General features: G+C 35.3%; 6 protein-coding genes across 9 annotated transcripts; 2 read left to right on the top strand and 4 right to left on the bottom strand.

The window, feature by feature from the left end:
• Positions 1-1,021: 1,021 nt before the first annotated feature.
• LOC130975478 (protein STRICTOSIDINE SYNTHASE-LIKE 6-like) lies at positions 1,022-3,186 on the bottom strand. The gene is made up of 3 exons (XM_057900272.1): positions 3,071-3,186; positions 1,948-2,078; positions 1,022-1,248 (listed from the first exon to the last, which is right to left on the bottom strand). The coding sequence occupies exons 1-3, from the start codon at positions 3,184-3,186 to the stop codon at positions 1,022-1,024; spliced, it is 474 nt and encodes a 157-aa protein (XP_057756255.1).
• Positions 3,142-7,336, bottom strand: LOC130963212 (transcription termination factor MTERF6, chloroplastic/mitochondrial-like). Of its 4 annotated transcripts, none has more exons than XM_057889353.1 (8): positions 7,175-7,336; positions 6,697-6,824; positions 5,749-6,405; positions 5,533-5,646; positions 4,625-4,802; positions 4,350-4,496; positions 3,798-4,126; positions 3,142-3,378 (listed from the first exon to the last, which is right to left on the bottom strand). In XM_057889353.1, exons 4-8 carry the CDS (start codon positions 5,565-5,567, stop codon positions 3,369-3,371), a joined length of 699 nt encoding a protein of 232 aa, XP_057745336.1. In that variant the 5' UTR covers positions 5,568-5,646; positions 5,749-6,405; positions 6,697-6,824; positions 7,175-7,336; the 3' UTR covers positions 3,142-3,368. The 4 variants fall into 4 exon arrangements, with proteins under 4 accessions (XP_057745336.1, XP_057745332.1, XP_057745340.1 ...); XM_057889349.1 differs by lacking the exon at positions 7,175-7,336 and adding an exon at positions 6,940-7,142; XM_057889357.1 differs by lacking the exon at positions 7,175-7,336 and adding an exon at positions 6,940-7,139 and having other exon boundaries at positions 4,377-4,496.
• Positions 7,337-7,723: 387 nt separating this feature from the next.
• LOC130961741 (uncharacterized) lies at positions 7,724-10,448 on the bottom strand. The gene is made up of 5 exons (XM_057887741.1): positions 10,135-10,448; positions 9,824-9,955; positions 9,515-9,603; positions 9,109-9,206; positions 7,724-8,309 (listed from the first exon to the last, which is right to left on the bottom strand). The coding sequence occupies exons 2-5, from the start codon at positions 9,831-9,833 to the stop codon at positions 8,201-8,203; spliced, it is 306 nt and encodes a 101-aa protein (XP_057743724.1). The 5' UTR covers positions 9,834-9,955; positions 10,135-10,448; the 3' UTR covers positions 7,724-8,200.
• A 745-nt stretch (positions 10,449-11,193) lies between these two features.
• LOC130966845 (endochitinase-like) lies at positions 11,194-14,669 on the top strand. The gene is made up of 3 exons (XM_057891671.1): positions 11,194-11,686; positions 12,310-12,460; positions 14,000-14,669. The coding sequence occupies exons 1-3, from the start codon at positions 11,230-11,232 to the stop codon at positions 14,391-14,393; spliced, it is 1,002 nt and encodes a 333-aa protein (XP_057747654.1). The 5' UTR covers positions 11,194-11,229; the 3' UTR covers positions 14,394-14,669.
• Positions 14,670-20,979: 6,310 nt separating this feature from the next.
• Positions 20,980-23,037, bottom strand: LOC130975463 (uncharacterized). The gene is made up of 2 exons (XM_057900261.1): positions 21,474-23,037; positions 20,980-21,347 (listed from the first exon to the last, which is right to left on the bottom strand). The coding sequence occupies exons 1-2, from the start codon at positions 23,035-23,037 to the stop codon at positions 20,980-20,982; spliced, it is 1,932 nt and encodes a 643-aa protein (XP_057756244.1).
• A 1,974-nt stretch (positions 23,038-25,011) lies between these two features.
• LOC130975452 (endochitinase A2-like) lies at positions 25,012-27,052 on the top strand. Its single transcript, XM_057900252.1, has 4 exons — positions 25,012-25,220; positions 25,259-25,330; positions 26,058-26,162; positions 26,656-27,052. The coding sequence occupies exons 1-4, from the start codon at positions 25,012-25,014 to the stop codon at positions 27,050-27,052; spliced, it is 783 nt and encodes a 260-aa protein (XP_057756235.1).
• Positions 27,053-27,645: the final 593 nt, after the last annotated feature.

Genomic DNA, 27,645 nt, shown 5'->3' with positions numbered 1-27,645 from the left:
TTGATCTTAATTATATATATTATATATATTTTTTATAATTAAAATTAATGGCTAAAAATTATTGAAACACTGATATAACGGCACACTTGAAAATTTTCCTAGATTATATAATTGTCAATGCTGATGTTGGGAAAAGAAAAAAGTGGGTGTGATGGCTATGTGTGATGTACAAAACAAAGATAAATATGTACATAGTGAGAAGACATGTAACAATTAAGTGAACTTAAATGCTTTATGGACAATGTTGCAGCTGAAAACACAAGAGGAGAAGCTTTATTCAAAGGCATTCAAGAATTTAATTCTTGATTGAGGAGTTTAATGCAAGAGAGGAAAATATGAAAATGATTGTGGACTACAAATAAGGAATAGTGGACTTCTTGATTGAGGAGTTTAATGCAAGAGAGGAAAATATAAAAAGGATTGTGGACTACAAAGGAATAGTGGACTGGATTAATAGAAAGGATGAAACAAGTTAGGAGCAAAGATTCCTAAGAAATAAGACAAAGTGCAGGGAACATCTATTTCATAATATTGAAGTTGTTTATAGGGTGGACAAAAACTTCAAACACAGACAAATGAAAACCGTTGACATCAAATAGAAATGATTATTGGATTTTATGGAGTTTTGAATAATCATGTGTGGTTGAAACTGAATTATAAAAAATTATTTGTGTTTATGTAGAATAAGTATTTTAGATATGCTGTTAGATGTAGTTGAATTTATTGATTTTTTTGTGTAATTACAGATTTATTTGAGGTTGTCTTTTAGATAATTGATATTTTAACAATATACCTCAAAAACTTTTCTCTTCATTTGAATCGAGTTTGTAACAGAACTGATAAAAAAACCAGATTAAAATCAAACAATTGAATAGTTTAACAATACAAATATTATAAGATTAGAATGTACACAACATACAACATATAGTCCATATAGAACTAAAAAGTTGAATAATGTGCATAATATATATAACTTAATTTTTTTGAAGATGATGAGTTGATAGCAGGATATTGCTTCACATCAAGACGTAGTATAAAGGGATAAAAAAAGGGAACCACGATAAATGTGATCACCAATTTTAATTCCACTTGCTAATGCTAATTTGGGATCAGAATAGTGACCAATTGGTTTTCCATCCAAATCTACAGATATAATTCCTTCATTTTTGTTACACACTTTGCAAACATTCCTAAAGCCTTCTGAATCAAAGGGTATCTGAATATTATATCCAGTTCTGGGGTTGATCCCTGCATTAATTCAAGTACAAAAAAAAAAGTATTATAATGTGTTATTTCTTCTTATAGGCATTGATACCAAAGTTTTAGACTATAAAAATTTGATTGAAAAATAATGTTTGCAGCATATAGTGGTTTAAAGTTAAAAACAAAATACAAAATATATAGACAGAATTAAACTTGTTTTATATAATGATACGAAAATTCAGTTATAAAATTTTAAATCATTAGAAGCTAATAATAATTAAAAAATGAGTAAAATTATAAGAAATTTTCAGATTAATTAAACCATAAAACATGGAGGAGGTCAAGGAAAAGGTTGACGGGTTATTGCTACTCTTTTTGGTATGAATAAAAATTATTAGCATAGAAGGAGATTGTTCCCTTATTTACATGAATATATAGAAGTTCCATTATTTACCACACAAATGCTACATATTTATATAGAAAAATATCTTTTAAAATGAGAAGATTAGTAAAATAATAAAATGAGATAATAATTACTATTAAATTTATAATTTTTATTATGTACGAGTTCTACTACTTTAAATATGATTATTAGATCTTTAATTTTTATTTTTATTTTTATTTTTTTACTTTACCAACTTACCCATCACCAATAAAAACACCATACATATATAATTATTGAAGGTAAATATAATTAATGGTAAAAAGTAAAAGTAATTTTATTGAAATTGAGAATTGTTTTACCGAGCCTAGTCCAATCCAATAGACCTTGTTCATCATAATGAATGTTATCAGGGTAGCCAGGTAGTTTATCACAAAATTTTTCAACACTTCCTTTCTTAGGGCCTTCTATGTAATATTTCTTGCACTTCATCCTGGATATAGATAATCAAACAACCTTCAAATATATGCTCAATATACGGTTAATACAATATAATTTCAATGGAGCACAAACCTTATTATTAATTTGCCCATATAAGTAATGCTAATAATTAATTAGACAATTTTCTTTTGAAAATGTACATTTCATGCATTTATTTAAATTACTAGAAGTGGTCTAATAGTGAGATATTTAGATAATATTACATGAGATGCTAGCTTCAAATTAAAATAAAGAAAAATGCTAGAGGACTATCAAAATTTATTATTTTTTGCCATTAATTAGCCATTAATATTTAAAAGCAAGGGATAAAGTATATTGTCAGATTACTAGACTAAAGAAATTATATTAAAGGAATAGAGTTGATGGTAAAGAAATGGCTAAAAACAATAAATTCTGATGACTTTCTAACAACATGTATGATTAATAATTGTTTTAATTATAAATTATAATATGAAGGAAAAAAGATCCAAATGATGTGTATATATATGATTTTTTTTTCTTTTTGGTATTAGAGTCAATAACTAACTTTATAATACACTCTAAAGTCCATTGGCCCATTAAGATTGTTATTATTAGGATCATTATAAGATTATTAACAATCAATTAAGGGTATACTTAGTCTATAAGCAAATGCTAATCATGGTGCAATACAAAAACTCTCTGAATATTCTTTATCTAAACACAAAAGTTATTGGTCTTAAAAATAAAAAATTCTTTCATTCTATTATAATTGCAAGTTATTAAGGCATAAACACCTATGGTATCCATTGCTATTTTTTTGTTTTTGTTTCTGTATACTTTTTCATAAAAAACCATAAACTTAAACAAAATAATTAAAGAGTTTAATTTTGATGCACTTACAATGTAAAACGTTTTATACGATCATCCAATCACATTTACACTAATATCATATCAAAATCAAATCATAATATTTATATACCTTTACTTAAGCATTCTAATTTTCTAATAGAATGTAAAACTTACTGAACACTTTCAAAGAAGATGACAAATTGCTGATCTGGTGAGACAGCAACACCATTGGGGAAGTAGAGATTATGGACAAGCACTTCTGTTTTCTTTGCTGTTGGATCATAACTCATGAATCTACCATGAGGCTTACCCTCCAACAAGTCTAAGAAGCGGTCCTTTAATAAGTACTTGTATGAAGCATCTGTGAAATAAATGGTACCATCTTTTGCTATATCAACACCATCCGTTAATTTGAATTTCAATCCATCAACCTCATCGGTAAGAAGCTCTACCTTCTTATCCTTTGTAATACTCAACAATCCCTACATCATTAAATTAATTAAATTGAATTCTGAGTGTTCAGATCAGTGTTCACATTTTATAAGTTATTAGAAAGTGGCTATTATTGTCATCACACTGAATTATTTCTCAATTATTTGATCAAATGCTTAAGAACCGTAGCAGTGTTTTCTATACCTATATTGCTTTCATCGAATTAAACATGATATTATATAAGAAAACAATTGCAAATTTCGATATACCTGTCACATTATTCCTAAGACGACCAAATTTTGATATTCTAACTTGAGAATTTTTGCTTCTAAAAATCTCAAATATTTTATATTTTTATGCAATTCAAAATTAGTGGAATATACATTTTAAGCCCCTTATATCAAAGAATCTGCTTGTGATGAGATGAATTTCCCAGAAAAAATACTAAGAAAGGATGTATGATACTTACAACACATTCTCAGAACAGAGAGGAGGGTCAAGCATCCCTCCAAGACCCACACCCATAAATTCTGCAGCAAATTCCTCATAATTTTTTCCCAGCATATCCTTTAAGCTACATTCAATGTGCCTTCCCTTGAGTACAAAGTATCTTGGCTTTATCTTCTTTTCTAATGAATAGCTAAAATACCGAGGGTAATCGACAACTTCTCGTACCGGCCTCTCCATCGACTTCACCTCAAAACCTCCTCTATACTGTACCCGAGGAGCGGAGAAAACGTGCGCAACATAAACCCAATCTCTTTCTCCGAAAGTCCTAACTTCATCAGGTACATCAGCCTGCAGAACATCACAGATGAACTTATAAAAATATAGAGAATGTGGAAGGTATACAATTACGATACTATAGAACAACATTAAACAATGATCGCAACAACTAATCTTTTTTTCAACTAGGTAGGATCAACTATATGCAGATGAAGCAATCTCAATTTGTTCAATCATAAACTGAAACAACAATCGACAAAAAACTATGCAGTATGGTTTTATCAGTGTCCGTTACAAGTAATTCCGGATACTTTCTGATTACCCCAGGAAGATCAGAAAGGAATTCAATCTTCCTCTTAAGAGTTTTATTGATGCTGGCAGCGAGAAAGAATTTCCCAACAATTTCTCTATCCAAGCCCATATTTTCAAAGAACAGAACAACCTGCAGACAACATGGAACACAAGCTTCTTAACTGGAAAAAAAATGAAGCATTTTGAATCAGTAAGATACAAAACTAAAGAACAATGACATGCATACAGCACGTGTGACTGTAGAAAAAAGAGAAATACCTGTAGAAAATCTCTGGGCTTCTGCAATAGTAGCTGCGGGCTTCTAGCAATAACCCTATCTAACTTATTTCCCTTAACTCCAAGATCAGCCAATTGATCCAGCATCGACTTCAGCTTGCTTGTTGAACAACCCAACAGGTATGGTTGGCCTCTGATTGCAGAGTCAATACATATCTTTCTAACCTATAATGAAGCATTCCTTTTGTTACTAGTCTAGTATTTCAACAAATAAATTTTCTAGTCATACTAATCAAATATAACTACCTCAAGTACCTACTAACTCATCCATAAAACAAGTATCACTAGCATCAATGGATACAAGCACATAGGCATTCAATAAATTCAATTCATAATAATGCATGAAAAGGATCAAGCAACCAGCCAAAATCATGTGGATATGACATACTGCTAAAAAACTCCACATAATCTGATATAATTATGAAGATCCTAAAGAAACAACTACACAAAATTAAATCTGGTAAGTACTAATTAATTTTATAATTAGTTTTTGATAAAGTTCTTACCATATTTTCTTGAATTAATCATACCACCAGCAACTTGTAAAATCCTAAAAGGTCAGATATTGGTTAACTTGATGCCTAAAACACTGCAATAGCACATCATACTAGAGTGTATGCCAACTAGGAATTTTGACAGCATTGACATGGTTGTGATTTATGATGCTAAGAAAGGATATTTAACTTGTAAAGTACAATGAAACAGGTTTATTTCAGTTTGGTATCTTACTCAATTTAAATTTTTTGGTCTCGCTATAGAGTATGTTTAGGGAAACACCACTTCAAACTAAAGTCCTATTTGATTTGAGTAATATTAACTCAACTTACAGAAAAAGTCACAATGCATATAATATCGATAGGCAGAGAAGCATTGGCCTTACAAAATGTTACCTTCTCAGAAAGAAAAAATCCATGAACCTCCTCATAATTCTCTTGAATGCTTGTAGATAGAACCCAAGGATATCTGATCAACAACTTGATATAATCTTTATCCACCACATGAATCTGTAAAAGCATATATTATAGCAATTAAGACTTGGTCGAAAGTAGTTATGGTGCCAAAAGAGGATGGAAGGAAAGGAATAAACAAAATGTATGGCAGGATACCTGTTTCAAGGCGAGGAGTCTAGCTTTAAGGAGTTGAATATTCGAGAACAGAATAGGCGGAAAAGAGAGTATTATGGTTGTGATGTGAACTCTGGGGACTCCAATATTGTGGAGAAAATCGATAATAGGAATGATGTGGTTATCCAGTGAGAGTGAAAGCAAACGAGGAAAGGAATCAATCAAATGTCAAAGAGCAAGACATTTAAGCCTCCACGCCTGGCTTCAAGAAGAAGAGGTCCTTGATGGATGCAACCTTGTGCATGAGGGAAAGCCGAGACTCTCAAAGTAAGGGAGTTTTCCATTGTCACCTTTGAGGGAGGCAATGTGAAGAAGCTTTTCCCTGAAGCCCAAGGAGGCGAGTGTTGGTCCAAATCCCTGAGTTGGATGCGATGGATGAGGACTCCTCCTCTGACACCCCTTAATCCTTGAAGGAAAGTTGACACGGCTATACCTGCTTCCTTAAGTTCCCACTCAGAGGCAGAACCACAACAACAACAAATGCTGCTGCCTCGTCTTGGCCCTGGTCTTCTTCTCTTTTCTACATGCATTGCTCGACAGCAGAAGAAAACGATGAGACAACATGCTCACATCAATTTCAAGTTCATCAAAGCACCATCTCTAGTCTGCACGGCAACTTGAGGCACACCACAGACATCTCTGATAATTGCAATTCAGGAGGAGGAAATCAAGATTTAAGAACCTAAGACTTTCTCTAGTAATATTGTCATAGTCGCAAGTCTAAGAAAATTAACAATTTCACCACAAAGCACATAGTAAATTAAAATAGCAGTACAAGTCACAACAAATGCATTCAAATCCTTAACTTAACAGCCAGAATCATCAACAATATCAAGATACTAACACCATAAACAATTCAAACAGACTAACAGGGTAACTCAATTGTGAGAACTGAAAAAGATGTGATGGAGAAGGAGAGTGGAGACGTACATGAAGCAGCGACGGGCCAAGAGCAGAGCTGTAGAGTGACGTCACGAATTGCTGCTCAAAATCGCCGAATGATGGGGGAGAAGCAGCGAAGCAAGAAGTTGAGATCCATAAATCCCAATTTCATGTACCTTGTAAGAAGATGAGGAATTGATTACACTCAAGGTCGACAATTATAATAAACGAACATAGCTATGGATGTTACCATTTCCAAAAAGTATGCAAGAGAAAAATCTAAAAGCTTACAAGTGATGAAACAGTTGATGCTGCATATTGAAAGGTGTAGCCATGGAAGATAGAAAATGGAAAATCAAAAGAAAAATGGTATAAATAATAATAATGAGAAGAAAACAAACACCACCCTTCTCTGCAAGCATTAAAGCGATGTCATGGAGGCACAGAAAGAAAGAGAGATAGTTAGGTACAAATAAATAACCATTTTGCTTACAAGTACAAGAAAAGACAAGAGTTTAAAACATACCTTATGCTGTTATTACAAATTCCCTTTGGATTTAACTCCTGACATTTACCTTTTTCCTTAGCTAAGGTTTTTAGTAACCTTGTGATAATCATAGGATTCATGTGTGAACTATGAACATGTTTCCAGATTCAAACACCCATTTGGACTTTGGTGTCAATCAATATTCTAATTCTTATGAGTTTGTTGTATTCATGGTTTTGGTCATTTAAATTTTGTTTCTTTATTTGTCTAATGTTAAGAGTATGCTATTCTTTTTTCCCTTTTTTCTTACTCCACAATCCACATCGAATCAAACTCATATCTTTATGAGATCAGAAAAAATTCTTTATCAAATATATGAATAATCTCTATTGACGCTTCACTTCCTATCCCCTAAAAAGAGAAAGGGAAAAGAAAACCCATAAGAAAAAAAACTTCTTGCAAGAAATATTTAGTTAATCAGATCATGTAATTGTCTTGGTTATGATGATAAAATTGCAGCAACTTAATAATCCTAACGTCATTTCATAATGGATTTCAATTGTGCAAAGAATTCTACTACCTCTATGAACAAACGTTGACCGGATAACGACAAGAGAATTTGTTTGGAAACACATCTTATTCGGTACAAAATTGTTCTGAACTTGAAGTACAAAATTGATACTCAGAAAAAACCTATCATTTGCCTTTCCCAGACTACATCAGTTTTCAGGAGCAAGATCCTCAAATCAACTACCACTTTGCATTAATGGGATAAACTCTTTCCCATCAATTTTTATTCCCAGCCACACTCTCCTCGGTATACCATTGCTAACTTACAGGTTTATCCTCTCGTGTGAAAATTTTACAAGACCCTATCATGTGTTAGTTTTTACCACTGAACTAGATACTTTTATCGGTCCCATACTTGACTCCATCTATCAAAGGTGAAAATTGGAGCATGACATGGTTTTGTAAAATTTTCACGAGAGGAATCGAATGACAAACTAAAGAAATGGCATTGCCAAACTTATCCCAAAAGTAATATACATTGTTAAATCTTTGGGTTCATTGGTCTTTCAAATTATCAATCCTCTCAGTGGGTTTCCCTTCAGGAGTTTCTCCATTTCTTTCCTTAAAACCAAGTTCTGCCAAGTCCTGCTTAGCCATTAGGTTCCTGTAAGAAGCCAATGAATAAGAACCATGTATACCAAAAATAATGCTAACAGTAATCATGTATCAATAATATACGCTGAGCATGGAAACAGATAAAGATGACCAATAAAACTTTCCAAACATTACATTTCACCATGAGAAATACTTTGGATTATGTGAAGTTAGATTCCATCTTTCCTTTGTAAAATTTTCTGCGAAAATTACACAAATTGGTAGAGTCCGGATATGACTCCCATGTTGCCAAACTCCTATGCGAAGAGAACAACTAAAACTGAGTCTTAAGAGCCTGAAAAACAATTTCGCGTCCATTGAAGAAAGAACCTTCTTCAAAACTATTGGTTGTTTTACCTTTCATCTTACAATAACCTTATGCCTTAATATACACCTTTTTTCTGATCACATTAACTCTTTAAGAACTGCTCCCTAATCTTTTAACTTTGGGACAAGGTCATCAAGGAGATTGGTAATTAGCAAATTCGTGTGACCGTATTATTATACTTTTTTTCAGTCACATGCTCAATTAGACACGAATTTAATGGCATCGGTCACTCCTTTTCCCATTCTCAAAACTGCATGCTCACTCAAACAGATCACAAAAACTTTAGAATGATTATTCCAAATCCGCTGAATATGAGTTTTTTAGAATGCCACACACTAATTGAGTTACACCACAATGTTGTGCTCCAAAGATTAAAAAGAAACAGTGCACTAAAAACATTCCAACTTAAGCTAACCTACACAAAGAAAAACACTAGAGCCAATCAAATATGATATCAATAACACAGAAAAGCCAGACTCACTTTTCCATTCGGCACTGCAAGTACTTTTTTGAGAAGTCCCTGCATTTTTCAGACTGGTGACCCGCAGTTTTCAGACAACCCAAATATTCTTTCTTCTCCTGAAACAAACGCAACACACAAAAAATTGATGAGAAATAATTTATCCCCCTAACAATTCCTTGTAAACATCTTCCTTATTACCAAATAAGGGAAGAATTAATTACTTTCTAATATATGGATTGTATCAACATATTGATTGTATCAATTTTGGCATTAAGGAAACATTTACTCATTATCGATTCGACTAATCGTCCAGAAACAAAATACACAAGTTGCAACGGCTTATTCCTCGAAATTCAACTATAACCATAGATATAATATAGGTTAAGACTCAGTTGCAGATTGAGAAATAAGATTAAAGCATTACCAGGTCACATAAATGCATGTGGTCTAATGGGAAAATACCCTTTTCAGGAGGCACTGGACGGAGCCCTCTATTGCCACCAAATGCGCCACCTATTATAATCAATAAGTGTATCAAACCAACTATCAATCATTTTCTTCACTATTTCACCAAATTCACACGATAGAAGAAAAAATTCGTATTTGAAGAAACATAAATTTAAGCAAAAGTTCCTCAAGCGCTTCAATTAAAATCCAGCTAGTGCTTATATAAATCACTTAAACCCTAATAATAATAATAAACTTGGTGAGGAATAGAATAAGCAAATGGTACCTGCACTCATTTGTAGGAATGGAAAAGGTTTCGCATAATCGGAGTCGGAGAGAGAGGAGTTTTGAAGTGAGGTGGAATTTGGAGAATACTGTGTTGAGCGCGGGAGCTCCGTCCGAAGAGAAGAAAGAGGCACTGTTTTGTAAATTAAGAATTATATAAATTTATTTAAGATATTTATTGGATCAAAAAAATTTTGGAAAAAACTTCATGCCAACAATAACTTCAGAATCCAATTTGAGAACACAAACTCAGCTCAGAATCTTAAAATTTAACTAGAAAATAAAGATGAAACTGAAGAAGAAGTGGCCTACCGGTGAGACGCCGAGGGAGGAACGGCGGTGACAGAGTGAGCTCGGAGGAACACGGCGCTGACAGTGACCTCGTAGAGATAGAGAGAGAGCTTGAAGAGAGGGACGCCGGGAACAGAGCTCGTTACGGCGAGGAGACGACAGACGAGCAGGAGCAGTTCGCGACGGCAACGAGAAGAGCTCCGAGCAGAGATTCCACGGCGAGGAGAAGAGGGTGAGTGGCAGAGACGTTCGGAGACGGCACCCTCTGTCAGTCAAATTCCGGCGGCGACGGTGAGCTCTGGCTGGCTGATGAGTGTTGATCCTGAGTTGATGAATTGCAGGACTGGGGAGGCCTTTACACTAACAGGAATGTTTTTTATTTTTGTCATTGGGCCTAACCGAAAAAGCCCAAATTTCTTGAATTGGCCCAAACTGACCGGAAATGAGAATTCATTTCTTTTTTTTTTATATATATGAAGACATTCTTATTATAAATTATAAATTATTTAATGTTTAACGGTAAATGGTCTCAAATATCCATGATGAGATTAACATATCATCAAATTTTAAAAATAAAAATGTTATGAAATAAATTTTTGAAAAATACCTCAAACAATTTATTTATAATTATTAAATGTTGAAATACTTCGTTAAAAAGACATTGTAAAAGATAATATTTAAATTAAGTAAATTACTAAAAATGATAAAGTACATAATTTTTCTTCGATTATCACATTAAAAATAGTAGTTGCTTTTGTAATTATTAGTATTATTATTATCATCATCATCATCATAAAAACAAATATTAGACATTATATAATAACAATTTTAATACTTTAATCTAATAATTATATTAGTACCTTAAAAAATAAAAAAATAAAAAAGACAACATAACCGACATGACCATGTTATACTAGTAAATTATAATATCAACAATGGTGGAAGCAGCCCAAGTTGAGAATAAACAAATAACAACAATAGAAAACAAAGATTAAAAAAATCAATTAATGGTATCCTAACGTATAGCGCACTTATAAATACCTTCATTGCCTTAATCATATTGACTCATCACTCAAAACATTAGTCTTCTTCTTCTTCTTCCTTACTCTCAAAAAAATGTTAAACGCCAAATTGCCTTATTTACTTTCTCTAACCTTATTATTGTTGTTGCTTGGTGCCAAGGCAGAACAATGTGGTAGACAAGCAGGTGGAGCATTATGCCCTAACAATTATTGTTGTAGTCAATTTGGTTGGTGTGGTGAGACAGATGATTATTGTTTACCAAGTAAAGGTTGTCAAAGCCAATGTAGAGGTCCACCAACACCTTCACCACCACGACCACCATCACCGGCGCCACCCGGTGGCGACGTTGCAAACGTCATTAGTTCCTCTGTATTTGATCAAATGCTTAAGTACCGTAACGATCCACGGTGTCATGCCAATGGATTCTATACCTATAATGCTTTCATTACCGCCGCTCGATCTTTCAACGGCTTTGGCACTACCGGCGACGATGCCACTCGCAAAAAGGAGGTTGCGGCTTTCTTGGGTCAAACTTCCCATGAAACTACAGGTTATATTTATGTAATGTCAGTATAAAATAATTTTTATTTAATATTTAATAATCTTACTATTATAAGTTAAGTGTGGTAAAGCAAATTTTCCCTGGCCTTTAATAAGCTAATCTAGCTCTAATAATATCACATATATTATTATATCCAGTTGGTAAGAAAATTTACATAAAAGCTATTTGGATATTATATTTAATGATGGATAGTTGGTGGGATATTTCGTGGATCGTGGATATGGATGACTTCTAATCTATTTCTTTATTTAACATAGATATTTACATCAGTTTCATTCAACAATCACAATCAAGTTTTACATATTTTAGGTAGCTAGAAACTACGAAAAAATGTTAAGGAGGTAAAAAAACAAGCAAAACTTATCTTATTTAGTATTCATTAATGAATGTTAAATAAAATAAATTATGGTTATTTTTGGTTGATTTTTTTTTTTTGTTATCAAATATTTTCGAAAATTAAAGCTTCCATTAAGTATATATAAATTATTGACTTTATTTTTGAGTGAAAATATGAAATTATGAATAGTACATTATTGATCATATGGTTATTATTATTATTATTATTATTAACTAATTAATTAATTAAATATGTAAATGTTTTAAATAATTAGGAGGATGGGCAAGTGCTCCTGATGGACCATACGCTTGGGGATATTGCTTTCTACAAGAAAATAGCCAGTCAGATTATTGTAGCCCCTCTGCACAATGGCCATGTGCTCCTGGTAAAAAATATTATGGCAGAGGACCAATCCAAATCTCCTAGTAAGTTTTCTACTATAGCATGCATGAATTTACCAATTAATCTTGTCTAAAACTATCATAAAAAAAATCTTGTCTAAAACAGTTAACAATTTTTTAGAACAAGTAACAACATACAACAATAATAATAAAGTATTATCCTACTAGGTAAATTATGATTAATTACATAGATTAAATAATGTTAGTAAATCCTATTATGTTATATGCCTAGAATCAGTGACGGACCCAGAAAAATTAATTGGTGGGAGCAAAAATATATAAAGATAAAATTTAAATAGAAAATATATTTATAGTTTGAAACGAAAATTATATATATATATATATTAAAATTTTAAAAATATACATCAATACATATATATATATATACATAAATAAATTAATTAACTCGTAAACAATATATTATTTTAAATTATGATAAAAAAATTTATAATTATTCTCTTTTTATTTTTGACAAAACTAAATATCATTATATATATATGTATTCTTAAATAATTATTTATTATTTCTTCCTTAATTGTGATGTTTATTTCTTATAATATTTACAGTATAATATTATAGAAAAGACTATTTTAATAAAAAATATTAATATATAAAGAATATGTTTTTAGTGTTAACTAATATTTAAAAATATTACTAATAACTAAAGTTATATTTAATTATAAAGTTAAGTTTCAACATGATTATTAACTAATTTGCTAATGTAGTGAAGTTAATTATAATTATTTGTTGATTAATTGATTTATTTATTTTTTTTAAAAATAATCTAATAAAAAGACAAATATATATATCTATATATATTCATTAATTACTTTATAAAATATTTGTGGGGGCAAATGCCCCCTCTCTCCACCACTTGGGTCCGTCCGTGCCTACAATAAAACTATTTATACATAGATTTCTTTAACAGTATAATCTTCTTAACTTTTTTTATATTTTTTTGTCATTTGTCTATATTCCATCCGATCTATCATCCTAATTAAATCTTTATTAACATTTTTTTCATATATTCAAATAACTTGAGATGAGATTTTACCATATATTTTTTGAACAATAAACATTATTTATTTGATCATTCATCCATCTCAGCTTCATTATTTTTGCCACATTTAATTTATATTTATGCTTATCTGCTTTTTATTATGACTCAACTTACACTCTATTTAGTTACCAAAAAAAAAATTTACATTCTATTTCATATAACATAGCTCGTTTGACAGTTTTATGATAAAATTTATCTTTAAATTTTAATAGTATCTTTTAATGATATATATAAAATAAGACATATATATATATATATATATATATATATATATATATTCATATATAAAATCAGACATATTTTATCATTAGTTTGACCATCTCTCTTAAAAAATTGAATATATATATATATATAGAGAGAGAGAGAGAGATTAATTAAATTGAATTAAATACAATGATGCAAATAATTTATCTAATATATATAGATGTGTAATATGATATTGTTAATGTGTGACATGCTAATATTATAATGTGATGTTACTAATATTTATTAAATTCTTACAGCAACTTCAACTATGGACCAGCTGGTAGAGCTATTGGTGTAGATCTTCTTAACAATCCTGATTTAGTGGCCACAGATCCAGTAATTTCATTCAAAACTGCCATATGGTTTTGGATGACACCACAAGGAAACAAGCCATCAAGTCATGATGTTATCACCGGAAGATGGACGCCGTCCGATGCTGACAGGGCGGCCGGTCGAGTCCCCGGATATGGTGTGATCACAAACATAATCAATGGTGGGCTTGAATGTGGGCATGGGCCGGATGCTCGGGTCGAAGATCGGATCGGATTCTTTAGGAGATATTGCCAATTGTTGGGAGTGAGCCCTGGGGATAATTTAGATTGCAACAACCAAAGGTCGTTTAATTTAGGTATCCAAATTGCTAGCTCGTGATAATTGCAAGTATCACTACAAGAAATAAGGAGTTTAGCCACGGAAATAAAATCGTTAATGATCCATGATATAATGATTTTACCACCTATATAATCGCATTAGTGTGGTTGACTTATTAATTAAGAAAAGATTATTATGAGTGTTGTGGATTGGAATTAGGGTTGTTATTGAGTTTGTCATGTAATTTTATTTTCATGTTTATTGCTTAGCTTGTTAAGGCGTGTATGATGTGTGATTTTCTATATGAAATAAATGGTTGTATCTTTTATGTTTTTCCATTTGAGAGTCATATTTTTTATGGTATTTAATTGTTTAAAAAAAATTGCTCCTATTTTATAAGAAATCATGATGTAAACAAGTGTTACTATTATCGTAAAATCACTTTTTTTTTTTTAACTTTTAAGTGATTTGTAATATTAAAAAATATTACTAATGTTCCTGCGTGAGAGTTGACTCCGAGGTATAGCACGTTCTGACAACACACAGACTAGCTTTCCTTGGAGTGGAGGAGGAGGAACGTCGTCTTCTACTGGGGAGGCGGCGTTGGGTACCTGAAAAGGGACTCCGACGCCCAAGTAAGTGTGAGTATGAGAGAGTTCAGAGGAGAATTAGAGTGAATAGCGTACCTACAACTTGAGTATGTATCTCGTATATATTGAGGTTTGTTGAGGGTGATTATGCGAATTTGTTGGGTTGGATGAGGTCTTCATCTGTTGTGTCCTTTATTTTCGGAGTTCGAGGAGAGATTTCGGGAGGGTTTCATGCGTTAGTTCAGTTCCGAGTTTGTTGTTTATTTATTTTCTTCTAACGGATCATAGCCCCCAAGGTTGACCTGTTTTGTGAACGGGTTAAGCTTTTACTCGTGGGTTATAACTCGGGACTGAGCTTCGCGGGAATTTTTGGTTTTTTGTGCCGAGCTATAACTCGGAGCCCCCAAGTTTAACGCGTTCACTGTCTTTAGTTTTAAGCTGTGTATTGATTTGAATTTGCGCGCGGACCACGTAGTAGGAGAGAGAGTTTGATTTTGGAAAAATGCAACTGCATTTAATGCACTTTGGCTTATGGGAAAGGGTTTTCATGATCTGGCCGTTGATTGAGTGATGTGACCCGCACGTTGGACGGCTAGGGCTCGTTTCTGGGAGGTGTAACGTTTGCGATGGAGATAGTGGGCTAACTGTCTGGCTTTTTTGTTCTATCCATTTGCATGTAGTGTCTCGTTTTTTCTTCTCTCTTGTTTGCGGAAGATGAGTAAAGGTTAGTTGTGTTTTCTTTTTGTTTGCTTTGTCTTGTCATTCTTTTTGTCTTCTCTTTGATACTGTTTGTTAGAAAATGGAAAAGGGGAAGAAGGTAGAAATAGGGTCGGTTGTGAGAACGGAAGTGAAATTGGTTGAAGACGTGTGGGTTTGGGATCCAGTGAACTTAGTGTTGCTCAGTTAGGGTCTGCTTCTTCATGGGTTAGGGAGGGTAGTGATTTGAAACTTAAGTTTCTTCCTTGTTCTACTAACGATCGCGTTTTCCATCTATAGCTGTATTTTTGTTGACCTGGGCGTTAGGTTTCCTTTTTCCGAGTTTGAGTGTGGTGTGTTGATGCAGTTGAAGTGTGCCCCGTCACAGTTGCATCCTAATTCATGGGCTTTTGTTAGGGCATTCCAGATTTTGATGAGTTGTTTGGAGGTTGAGCCGTCGCTGGAGGTCTTTTTTGCGTTGTTTCAGTGTAAGGGGGTTAGGCGGGGATGTTGGTTGAATTTGGCTAGTGTTCCTGGGCGTGCTATCTTTAGTCTGTATAGGTCTTCTTATAAGGGTTTCAAGTCAATATTTTTGAAAGTAGGGGTTGTAGAGGGTGAGTATCCGTGGTTTGTTGATGAGTGTTTTTTGGAGAGGTTTCCTTTGTTCTGGGTTCCGAGGCCTAGACAAATACTTGGGATGGACAATATGGAGTATAGAAATGAGATGCTTGTGGAGTTTTTGGTGAATCATATCTCGTCGTCGAGCTTGCTGTCTGTTGTTGATCTTCTTGAATTAGAGGGTGATAGTGATGCCCTTGATGGATATATAGGTAATTGCTTTTGGTTCTTTTTGTTGTTTCTTTTTTTTATAGATAATGATGTATCTTGCTTTGTATTTTTGCAGTTGAGAAAGCGCCGAAGGTGACCTCGTCCAATTTGCGAGCCTTCTTCCGAACGAAGAATGTCGAGAAACAGGGCTCAACCAGTCAACCCATGGCCGAAAAGGGTGCTGAGGTCGATCAACCGTCTCCTAAGAAGGTTAATTTTAAAAGGAAGAGAGGCGAGGTGAAGAAAAATAAAGATGTGACCGAGGGGGAATTGAGGGGCGAGGTTAACCTGGACCAGGTGAAAAAATTCACAGAGAACCAGAAAGTGTTGCATAGCTACAGGGGTGATGACGATTTGACCTCCCTATGGGGTGAGCATTTTCCTTTTACTGTGATGGCGGACGAGTATGTGCAGAATCCTTCCGATGTTAAGCTGATTCATGAAGTGGGTGAGGTTGGAGTTGCCCAGTACTTACAGGTATAATTGTTGGTATTTCTATGCGTGTTGTATTAGTTTTTCTGGTATTTATTTTCCTGGTTTTGTGTAGGTGATTGGGGCACGCTTAATGTGTGTTGGTCGGACCGAGGAGTTGAAGTGCTCCAGGGCTGCCTTTGATAAGTCAGCGATGGATCAGCTTATGCGGGAGAATATGGAGAAGAGTGGTAAGCTCCGAGATGCGTTGGATTTGGTGGACCGGTTGGGAGAAAAGCTTAAAGAGGCGGAGTCGTCTTTGAAGAAGTCTGGTGAGGAAAAGGTTGCTCTAGAAGCTAGGATTGTTGAGCTTGGGATTGAAAAGAAGCAGGCTGAGGAGGATAAGGAACATCATGGTCTGGAAATGTTTGCAGCTGGTTTTGATAGAGCTGTGGAGCAGGCGAAGTTCTTGTTGCCTGATTGTGATCTGTCGAGAATGGATCCCTGCAAAGTTGTTGTTGGAGGTGAGTTGGTTGATGATGAGGACGAGGTTGAGGGGGAAGGAGAGAATCCTGTCTCGTAGTGAAAAGTTTGACTTGTAATTTTGTGTTAGGTCAGTATTGCCTTTCTGAAGGCTGACTTTGTGAAAAGTTTGACTTATGTAATTTTTTGTGAATTGTTTTGATTGAAAACTTGTTCCTCGGTCAGAGGTGTTGATGTTGCTTGCAAGTATGAAGCTCATTGTTATATGTTGGTGCATTTGTGTAGTTCTTTAGATAGATTGCGTTTGCTGATTTGAGGGGTTGAAGTACTGGGTTGTTATACCCACCCTTTATCTTTGATGAGTTTTTCTTATCGAAAATCTGGCGTTAGGATTTTGATAACGTAGTGTAAATAGGAATAGAGAAAATATTAGTAATGTATTTGAAAAGTGCGGGGTGGTGTGCCTCATTAAAACCTCTCCAGCAAAACCCTCCTTAGGAAAAAAATCTGGTAGTAGGAAAAAGAGTGCATCACCGTGTCCGACTTATACATTAGCTGAAATATAATTTCAGGGATGATATGTTCCATGTGTTCGGTAGGATAGTTCCATCGAGCTTTTGTATTTTGTAAGCCCCCTTGCCGACGACTTTGTATACTTTGAATGGTCCTTCCCAATTCGCACTTAGCTTGCCATGTCCGTGCGGCTTTCGTACGTCTTCAACCCTTCTGAGTATGAGATCGCCTTCTGAAAATGTCCTTGGTTTGATTTTCCTGTTGTATTTCCGAGCTATAGCCCGTTTTGTTGCTAGCTGTTATAGTGTTGATTTGTTGTGTTCTTCCTCAATCAAGTCGAGTTCGGTTTTCCTTCTTTCTATGTTGTCAGCTTCGTTTGTGTTTGCAGTTCTGTTACTTTGTAGCGATACCTCGATTGGTATCATGGCGTCGCTTCCGTACACCAATCTGAATGGGGTTTCCTTTGTTGAAGATTGTTCCGTGGTGTTGTAGCTCCAAATCACTTTTGGGATGAGCTCGGTCCATTCGCCTTTTGAGTCTTCCAGTTTTTTTCTGAGGCCCTGAAAAATTATCTTGTTGGCAGCCTCTGCTAGACCGTTAGTTTGTGGGTGTTCGACCGAGGTAAATTGTTGGTTTATTTTGAAATTTTGCAAAAAGTTTGTAAATCATTGGTCTATAAATTGTCTTCCATTATCATTGATGATGGATTGAGGTATACCAAAGCGACACAATATATTTTTCCATACGAAAGAAATCATTTTTTCAGAAGTGATTTTTGCTAATGGTATGGCCTCTATCCATTTAGTAAAGTAATCTATAGCAACAATTAAAAATTTAACCTGGCCTGGAGCTGGAGGGAATGGTCCGAGAATGTCAAGCCCCCATTTGTTGAATGGCCAGCATACCTCGGATGTATGTAGCTGTTCGGCCGGGTTGTGAATGATTGGTGCGTGGCGTTGGCATTGATCACAGTGGGTCACTTTTCGCATACAATCTTGTTTTATTGTTGGCCAATAGTAACCGGCTCGAAGGATTTTCGCGGCTAAGCTTCTGCCGCCGATGTGAGTGCCACATACCCCTTCGTGGACCTCATCCATGGCTAATTTTGCTTCGGCCGTGTTTATGCATCGGAGGAGTGGCCTTGTGAAACCTCTCTTGTATAGCTCAGTTCCTAGTAGCGTGTAAAAGCTCGCCTGTCTTTTGAATTTCTTTTTGTCTTGGATGTTGTCGGGTACCATTCCTGTTCTTAGGTAGTTTATGATTGGTGTTCTCCAGTCGTCTTCCTGTGAAATACTTGCAATTGTCGTTAAGGTGACACTGGGTTCGTCCAGTGTTAGTTGTGACAACACAGGGCTGTTGTATTGACTTCTTGTTGTTGCCAATTTGGAGAGAAGATCTGCTCTGTTGTTTTGTTTCCTTGGTATATGAAGAATATCGAATTTGTCGAACCTTCTGATGAGGTTGTTAACCATTGCGTTGTATTTCTCGAGGAGTGGATCTTTTACTTGAAAATTTCCTGTTACCTGTTGCACTACCAAGAGTGAGTCGCATTTGACGTTTATTTTTGTTACTCCCATGGTCTGTGCCAGGCGTAGTCCTGCTATTAAAGCTTCATATTCTGCCTGGTTATTGCTTGCGTGGAAGGTGAATTGTAGTGATTGTTCGAGTTGTATTCCCTGGCTATTTTCGAGGAGTATTCCTGCACCAGAGCCTTTGCTGTTTGAGGCCCCGTCGACGTATAGTGTCCATGGGTCTTCCTGGGGAGATATGTCTTCGTTTGTCAGTTCGGCGACAAAGTCGGCTAACACTTGTGATTTGATAGCGCCTCTGGACTGGTATTGTATGTCGTATTCTGAAAGTTAGATGGACCATTTGATTAGCCTTCCCGCCAGTTCAGGCCTCGTCAGTATCTGTCTTAGAGGTTGTTCCGTTCTAACAATGATGGTGTGGCTTTGAAAGTAGTGCCGTAGTCGTCTGGCTGTTATAACAAGTGCTAAAGCTAATCTTTCTAGCTTTGGATAGCGGGACTCGGCACCTTGGAGTGATTTGCTGACGAAGTAGACTGGGTGCTGTTGCTTGTCTATTTCTGTTACCAAAACGGAGCTGATAGCATAGTTAGTGATTGATAAGTACAAGTATAGTGGTTTACCTGTTGCTGGCGTTCGGAGAATTGGGGGTGTTGTGAGTAGTGTTTTGAGTTCTGTGAAGGCTGTCTCACATTCTTCGGACCAGTGGAACTGTTCTTGTTTTCTCAATTTTTTGAAGAAGTGATGCGATCGTTGCGCTATACATGGTAGGAACCTTGCGAGTGCTGCAAGTCGGCCGGTTAACTGCTGCACTTCCTTTATTGTCCTCGGACTTCGCATATTGAGAATGGCTTGGCATTTTTCTGGGTTTGCTTCTATACCCCGACATGTGAGCATGAAGCCAAGGAATTTCCCGCTTTGTACCCCAAAGGCACATTTCTCCGGGTTGAGCTTCATATTGTATTTTCGAAGTTGCTGGAAAATCTCTGTTAGGTCGTTGGCGTGGTTTGACGTTTGTGTTGACTTTGCCACCATGTCGTCAACATAGAATTCTATGTTCCGTCCGATTTGTTTTGAGAAGATCTTATCCATGAGGCGTTGGTAAGTGGCACCTGCATTTTTGAGTCCAAATGGCATGACCTTGTAGCAGAAGTTACCGTTGTCAGTGATGAAGGCGGTTTTGTCTTGATCTCCTTCATACATCAGGATTTGGTTGTAACCGGAGTAAGCGTCCATAAAGCTTAAGCATTGGAAGCCAGAGGAATTGTCCACGAGTTTGTCGATGCACGGGAGTGGGTATGCGTCCTTTGGGCAGGCTTTATTGAGGTCTGTATAGTCGACACACATCCTCCATTTGCCATTATTTTTCTTTACCATCACGACATTGGCCAACCACGTTGAATACCTGAGCTCCTTGATGAACCCGGCGGATAATAATTTCTGAGTTTCCTCTAAGGAGGTTGTCCTCTTGTCAGTTCCTAAGTGTCTCTTCTTCTGTGCTATAGGTCGGATTGACGGGTTGATTGCAAGTTTGTGGCAGATAACGTTCGGGTCTATTCCGGGCATATCTGCTGGAGTCCAGGCGAATAAGTCGATGTTTTATCTCAAGAGTTCCACCAGTTGAGTTTGTTCTGCCTCTTTTAGTGCGTTTCCGAGATATGTGTATCTATCTTTGTTGCTTGCCAATTGTATTTTGGTGAGGTCATCAAGGGGTATAGGCCGTTCTTGGATGTTTGTTCTTGGGTCCAAGTCTGCCAGGGGAGGTAGCTGGTCTGAGTTATACACTGCTTGGACATATTGCTGGTCGAGGTGTTTTGGTTGTTCGTTTTTTAGACTGGCGTTATAGCATTGTTTGGCCTCCTTCTGGTCTCCGTGGATTGTCACCACCTTATTGTCCTGTGAAATAAACTTGACACACAAATGTACAGTGGAAACAACAGCGTTGAACGCATTCAACGATGGCCTGCCTAAAATAATGTTATAGGGACTTTTGCAATCTACTACCAGGTATTGTATTTCTAAAGTTTTGCTGTTGGGGTAGTCCCCAAAAGTAGTTTTTAACCATATATAACCTCGGATAGAGACTCACTCACCTGAGAAACCTACCAGTTCTCCGGATGACGGTTGTAGGAGTTTGTCACATAAGTTCATTTTCTGGAATGTTGAGTAGAACAATACATCGGCACTGCTCCCTGGGTCCATGAGGATCTTTTTGACCAAGGGCTCCCCGACTTTTGCAGTAATGACCACAGGGTCGTCTAGGTTTCGGTCAGTGGCCTTGTAATCGTCGGAGTTGAATGATATTGCAAGTCTGTTCGAGTTGTTCGGTCGAGGTATTGCCGATTCTGTCATAGTCATCATGGCTCGGTATGACCTCTTTCGTGCCGAGCTCGTGCATCCTCCACCTGCAAAACCACCGGAAATACAATTTATTATTCGGCGGGGTGGGTTGTTATCATTTTCTACCTTTCGCCCCTTGTCTCGGGGGTTGTCGATTGTTTTTTGTTGGTGGCCGAGGCCTTCGGTGTTTTTCCTTTGACTTCGTGTGTCGATGTATTTGTCCAGCAGTCCCTGGCGTGCTAATTTTTTGAGCACGTCCTTTGCTATCACACAATCGTCCGTCGTGTGGCCGTACTTTTGATGGAAAGCACAGTATTTGGATTTGTCCACGTGTCTCTGGTCTTGGTAGGTGCCGGCTCTGCTTGGTGGTTTGATGAGCTTGGAGTGTAGTATATCTTTCACTATGTCCTCTCTTTTTGTGTTAAAGGGAGTGTATGTGTCGAACTTGGGTGTCAGTCTGAATGGCCTTTGGTCTGTCCTGCTGGTTGGATGTCTGCTTCGCTTGTCTTCCTCCCTGTTTTGTGTGGGTTTTTCAGCCCTCCTGAGTGCTCGGAATTCTTCTATCTCGATTTGGGTTGTTGCCTTTTCTCGGAACTCGGCCAGGGTTTTAGGTTTTGCTATGACAATGGACTCTTGGAATTTCCCGGGGCAGATGCCACTTTTCAGGGCGTGGAGATGGACTTCGGGGTTCAGGTTGGGTATCTCATTAGTTGCTTCTGCGAATCTGGTCATGTAGTCTTTTAGACTTTCGTTTGGTCCCTGTTTAATTGTGCTCAGGTAGTCTGAGTTATGGACATAGATTTTTGAGGCAGTGAAGTGGTTGACGAACTGGTCGGCCAACTCGTCAAAACTTGAAATGGAGCCTTCGGGCAAGTTGGAAAACCAGATGAGTGCGGCTCCGTCTAAGAAGGTCGGGAAGGTTCGGCACAGGATATGGTCGGATTCTTTATTCATGAACATCATAGTGTAGAATTTGGTTACATGGACATTCGGGTCTCCTATTCCGTGGTAAGGTTTTAGGGTTGACGGTAGTGTGAGGTTTTCGGGCATTTTGAAATTCATAACTGATTTTGTGAAGGGGTTGGTTCTTTTGACTATGGTTTTTGTCGTTTTGGGAGTAGTTTGCTTGGTCTCGGAGGAGTGCTCGTTGTTGTCTTCCTTTTGTTCGGCATTTTTGCGTTCGCCTTTCGCGTGATCGTGCTCCATCTGACGCAGGAGCTCGGCCATCATTTGATTCTCGGCCCTGAGGGCCTCATTGATTGCCACCATCTCCGGTGGGTTGACGTCGGAGGGAGCGTGGCTGTATTCGTCTGCCATTGTTTGTGTCCTGCAAAACAGAGGAGATAAAAAATGCACAGGGCAAAGAAAAAACGGGGTTAAGTAAATCGGGCCCCACGGTGGGCGCCAAATGTTCCTGCGTGAGAGTTGACTCCGAGGTATAGCACATTCTGACAACACACAGACTAGCTTTCCTTGGAGTGGAGGAGGAGGAACGTCGTCTTCTACTGGGGAGGCGGCGTTGGGTACCTGAAAAGGGACTCCGACGTCCAAGTAAATGTGAGTATGAGAGAGTTCAGAGGAGAATTAGAGTGAATAGCGTACCTACAACTTGAGTATGTATCTCGTATATATTGAGGTTTGTTGAGGGTGGTTATGCGAATTTGTTGGGTTGGATGAGGTCTTCATCTGTTGTGTCCTTTATTTTCGGAGTTCGAGGAGAGATTTCGGGAGAATTTCATGCGTTAGTTCAGTTCCGAGTTTGTTGTTTATTTATTTTCTTCTAACGAATCAACTAATAAAGAGAAAATTAAAGCTTTTGATTTATCGATATTTCTACTAAATTTTAATAATATGGTGCTTTATTAGTTAATACTACTTTTTTTAGAAAATTTTAAAATTTGTTTGACACCCTAAAGAAGTGCAGAGATGTAAATCAAAATGTGACAATCGTATGATTCAAGATGAAACAGAAATTAAACAATACAATCATTTAATCAAGACTTTTAATGATGAACAACAGTCTAATTTTAATTATGAATTGCGACCTCCGTTTAGATAATTTATAAGTTTACACTGTGATGGCCAATGGCAAAATAAATTATAATAGAAAGATTTATGTATTTTTAATCTTAGTTATTTATATAATAAGATCTAATGGCTGGCTTAGATCGACGATCCCTTAGTTTTTCTTAATTGATGAAAATTGACCCTAATTTTGGCCTTTCATTTCAGCCCTAATTAGTTCAATAAACAACAGTGATTAACATCTTGAAACGCATACTGTCAATTAACTTTCTATGCCATTCTCATTATTGCTCATCACCCATCAGGCCACATGAAAATACTTTTGTTGAAAATTCTTTTTAATGGTGCATAACTAATATATATATATATATATATATATATATATATATATATATATATATATTCGGTCTGAATTTGAGGTATATTTTGTCGAATTTAAATTTGTTATTTTTTTATTCGATATTATTTTTGGATTAGATCGACTCAATACAAAGTTATTTTTTATAATAAAAAATATATTTTAAAGTAAAATTAGTGATGTTATATTATATTTTTTATACTTTAATTAATATTTTTTATATTATACGATACTATTTTTATTTTAAAATAATTTATTTTGATATAAATATAATATAACATTTATTAAATTTAATTTTTTAAAATAAAATTTTATTATTTTATTGTATAAAATTTACAAATTTATATATACTAATTTTATATCAAATCTAATTCGATTTATTTCGAATCACTTTTGGATTTGGATTAAAATAAATTTGTTGATCTTTTAGAATCGTATCTAGATTTACTTAAACCTAACCTGACCATACTGATAAACATTTTTAGACTATAGTATCTAAAGGTTAGTAAAAATTATTTTTTAATCTAAAATAACCATTGAAATATGTATGTGGAGTCTTTTTTTACAATTAGCTACTATAAAAAATATTTTTTAAAATAATTAAATATATTTAATAGTGATCATTGAAAACAAATTAATGATTCAAAGATACTCTTTTTTTCTGCATTATTACATTAATAATAATTTACAAAATTAACAAATTCAGATACAAACAAACATCAGTCTGACCTATAATACAAGTGAAAGCAGCCACTCCCCATTGTTTTTTTCTAAGTGTTGGAAGCAGCCCATGTTCATAAAATTAAACAAACACACAAATACTTCATAACCCCAAGGAAACTAACACATCACAAACACACACACATATATATAAATTAAACCATCTTCTTCACACTACTCTCATAAAAATGAATTACACCAAAATTCTTAATCTTATGCTAAACCTATTAATATTAACATTATTTTTGTTACATGGTGGCACAGCTGAACAATGTGGTAGCCAAGCTGGTGGTGCATTGTGCCCTAATAACTTGTGTTGTAGCCGGTGGGGTTGGTGTGGTACCGGTGATGATTATTGTTTAGTGGGCAATGGCTGCCAAAGCCAATGCAAAGATTCTCCGACACCAACACCTACACCGCCGACGCCGACGCTGTCACCGGTGGCATTTCGAACTATATTAGTTCATCTATGTTTGATCAAATGCTTAAATACCGAAATGATCCAAGGTGTCATGCTTAAATACCGAAATTATTATTATTATTATTATTAAAATGGTCTTATTTTAAAATTTAAACAATCATCTGATCTTAAGTGTATAACAAAAATTAATTACTAAATTTGAAATTATTTTTAAAAAAATTTTAAATAAATAAAAAGAAGTACATAAATAATTATATCTCTAATAAAATTAACTATCTGTATAAAATATATATTAAAAATGAATTAAATAATACACATATTTATGCACAATACATAATAATAAATTTAACAATAGATTTTAATATATACATAATATTTTTGTATTTTAAATAATGATTTTTAAATCTCACCATCATAATTTTTTGATGAATTAGATAAATTTTCTGTTAATAGTAGTCAAGATTCAATAACAGTAAAAATAAATATATAATAATTAATTTAATAATTAATTTTTAATACAGCCAGTATTTTCGTGACATATATCTGTTCACAAAATCTTAGTTGAGTTTTATATGTGACGATTACTAAGAAGACGACAAACATTCCCTTTAATAAGCTAATCTATGCCTCAAATGGATATTATTATATTTAGCTTATATTTTAAAAAAAAATCCTTTGATTATCGAAAAGCCCGTCTAAAAAATTAAAAAAATAGTTAATCTATTAGATGATGTTAATATGTTATTATCACATGGATCACGGATGAATAGTTTATTTCAAGATGTACGAAGGTACATACTGTCATTCAAGCAGTCTCACAATGCAATGTTTTGAGCTCTTTTATTGTTCTAATTCCAATGAGTGGCCATGTGCTCCTGGTAAACAATATTATGGAAGAGGACCCATCCAAATCTCTTAGTAAGTTTATTTACTACACTATGGACCAATCTGTTTTTTTTTTTTTTTTTAATTTGGACTATCAAATTAGATATATTATTGTCAGATATACAAAAATAATATTTAATTACTAGTATTTTTTTCTACAATATTCCTTTAATTCAATATGCTAAAAATTAATTTGTTGTAGATCTAAACTCTATTTAAAAGATTAGATGGGTTGAATCGAAGAAGAGTTATTTCTACGAGTAATAGGTTAGAATTCGAGTAAAAAAATTTTAAACCCACAAATTAAATAATATACGACGATAAAATTTTCGAGATATTTTACACCTATCATACTCTACTAAATTCTGTCTCTAATCCTTTGTTTAAGATTAGTAACAAATACTTATCATTTTGTCAAATAATTGTATTTAAACAAAAAAAGCAAATAACATATGGTGTTTTACATTGTTAATGTCACATGTTATACATGATGTTGCTAATAATCTTTTAAATTAATATCCTACAGCAACTTCAATTATGGGCCAGCGGGTAGAGCTATTGGTGTAGATCTTCTCAACAATCCTGATTTAGTAGCCCAAAATGCAATAATTTCATTCAAGACTGCCATATGGTTTGGGATGACTCCACAAGGTAAAAAGCCATCAAGCCATGATGTTATCACCGGAAGATGGACACCGTCGGATGCTGACAGGGCGGCCGGCCGAGTACCTGGATACGGCGTGATCACCAACATAATCAACGGTGGAGTTGAGTGTGGACATGGGTGGGATGCTAGGGTTGAAGATCGGATTGGATTTTACAAGAGATATTGTGGCATATTTGGAGTTAGCACAGGGGATAACTTAGATTGCTATAACCAAGCATCATTTGGCAATAGTTTGTTAATTAAGCAAGTTATATAAGTAATAAACATTATCCGATCCGTGCCTTAATTTCAGTGTTTTTTGCAATAAAACCTAGTGTTGTCCATTGGGATTAGGGGTTATGTCAAGATTTTTTAATATTCTATGTCATCTTTTGTACGAAATAAAGAGTTGTATCTTTTGTTTTTGTATTATTTGAAGAATAAATTCTTATAGTGATTCCTGAAATTTACGTAATTATCTGTAACGGCCTGGCCCAACCTACCCCGGGTTGGGCCAACCCGACGAGTACACGACCCGAGCGGTCGGGCACATGCGGCTTATCACGTGACCCGGACACGCGTCCCTACCAGCTCCCTGCTGCAACTGTGAGGAAGTTTCGAGAAAGATGGGCCTGTCCTTGCGGGGCCCACCTCTGACACGGTATAAATAGGGAAGGACCTGCCCTTCCCTCAAGGTATGTCACCTTTACACCTGTCACATCTCCCACCTGCACACCAACTGACTTGAGCGTCTGAGTGTCTTTGCAGGTGGCACCCCCCCCCTTTTTTCCCATCTCCTCCCGTAACGAGAGCTCGGCTACCCGGCAGATCCTAGCCCAACACTTCCCAGGTCGACGCGCTGCTACACCC

The sequence above is a fragment of the Arachis stenosperma genome, chromosome 1 (genome assembly GCF_014773155.1).
Source record: "Arachis stenosperma cultivar V10309 chromosome 1, arast.V10309.gnm1.PFL2, whole genome shotgun sequence".
In the NCBI taxonomy this organism is placed as follows: domain Eukaryota; kingdom Viridiplantae; phylum Streptophyta; class Magnoliopsida; order Fabales; family Fabaceae; genus Arachis; species Arachis stenosperma.
The sequence above is the reverse complement of the archived record's forward strand: the minus strand, read 5'-3'. Positions and strand labels throughout refer to the sequence as shown.

Excerpts from the sequence above, each read along its gene's own strand:
- LOC130975478 (XM_057900272.1), bottom strand. The coding sequence starts at position 3,186 with ATGAGTTATGATCCAACAGCAAAGAAAACAGAAGTGCTTGTCCATAAT. Across the intron at positions 2,079-3,070 it reads ATCTTCTTTGAAAGTGTTCA|GATGAAGTGCAAGAAATATT; the intron begins GTAAGTTTTACA and ends ATCTATATCCAG. Across the intron at positions 1,249-1,947 it reads ATTGGATTGGACTAGGCTCG|GGATCAACCCCAGAACTGGA; the intron begins GTAAAACAATTC and ends GAATTAATGCAG.
- LOC130963212 (XM_057889353.1), bottom strand. The coding sequence starts at position 5,567 with ATGAGGAGGTTCATGGATTTTTTCTTTCTGAGAAG. Across the intron at positions 4,497-4,624 it reads AGCCCAGAGATTTTCTACAG|GTTGTTCTGTTCTTTGAAAA; the intron begins GTATTTCTCTTT and ends TGTTGTCTGCAG. Across the intron at positions 4,127-4,349 it reads GAAAGTATCCGGAATTACTT|GCTGATGTACCTGATGAAGT; the intron begins GTAACGGACACT and ends GATGTTCTGCAG.
- LOC130961741 (XM_057887741.1), bottom strand. Across the intron at positions 9,207-9,514 it reads ACATGCATTTATGTGACCTG|GAGAAGAAAGAATATTTGGG; the intron begins GTAATGCTTTAA and ends CGTTTGTTTCAG. Across the intron at positions 8,310-9,108 it reads TTGCAGTGCCGAATGGAAAA|GAACCTAATGGCTAAGCAGG; the intron begins GTGAGTCTGGCT and ends GGCTTCTTACAG.
- LOC130966845 (XM_057891671.1), top strand. The coding sequence starts at position 11,230 with ATGTTAAACGCCAAATTGCCTTATTTACTTTCTCTAACCTTATTATTG. Across the intron at positions 11,687-12,309 it reads AACTTCCCATGAAACTACAG|GAGGATGGGCAAGTGCTCCT; the intron begins GTTATATTTATG and ends TTAAATAATTAG. Across the intron at positions 12,461-13,999 it reads GGACCAATCCAAATCTCCTA|CAACTTCAACTATGGACCAG; the intron begins GTAAGTTTTCTA and ends AAATTCTTACAG.
- LOC130975463 (XM_057900261.1), bottom strand. The coding sequence starts at position 23,037 with ATGGCAGACGAATACAGCCACGCTCCCTCCGACGTCAACCCACCGGAG. Across the intron at positions 21,348-21,473 it reads AGAACTGGTAGGTTTCTCAG|GCAGGCCATCGTTGAATGCG; the intron begins GTGAGTGAGTCT and ends ACATTATTTTAG.
- LOC130975452 (XM_057900252.1), top strand. The coding sequence starts at position 25,012 with ATGAATTACACCAAAATTCTTAATCTTATGCTAAACCTATTAATATTA. Across the intron at positions 25,331-26,057 it reads AAATACCGAAATGATCCAAG|TCTCACAATGCAATGTTTTG; the intron begins GTGTCATGCTTA and ends TCATTCAAGCAG. Across the intron at positions 26,163-26,655 it reads GGACCCATCCAAATCTCTTA|CAACTTCAATTATGGGCCAG; the intron begins GTAAGTTTATTT and ends AATATCCTACAG.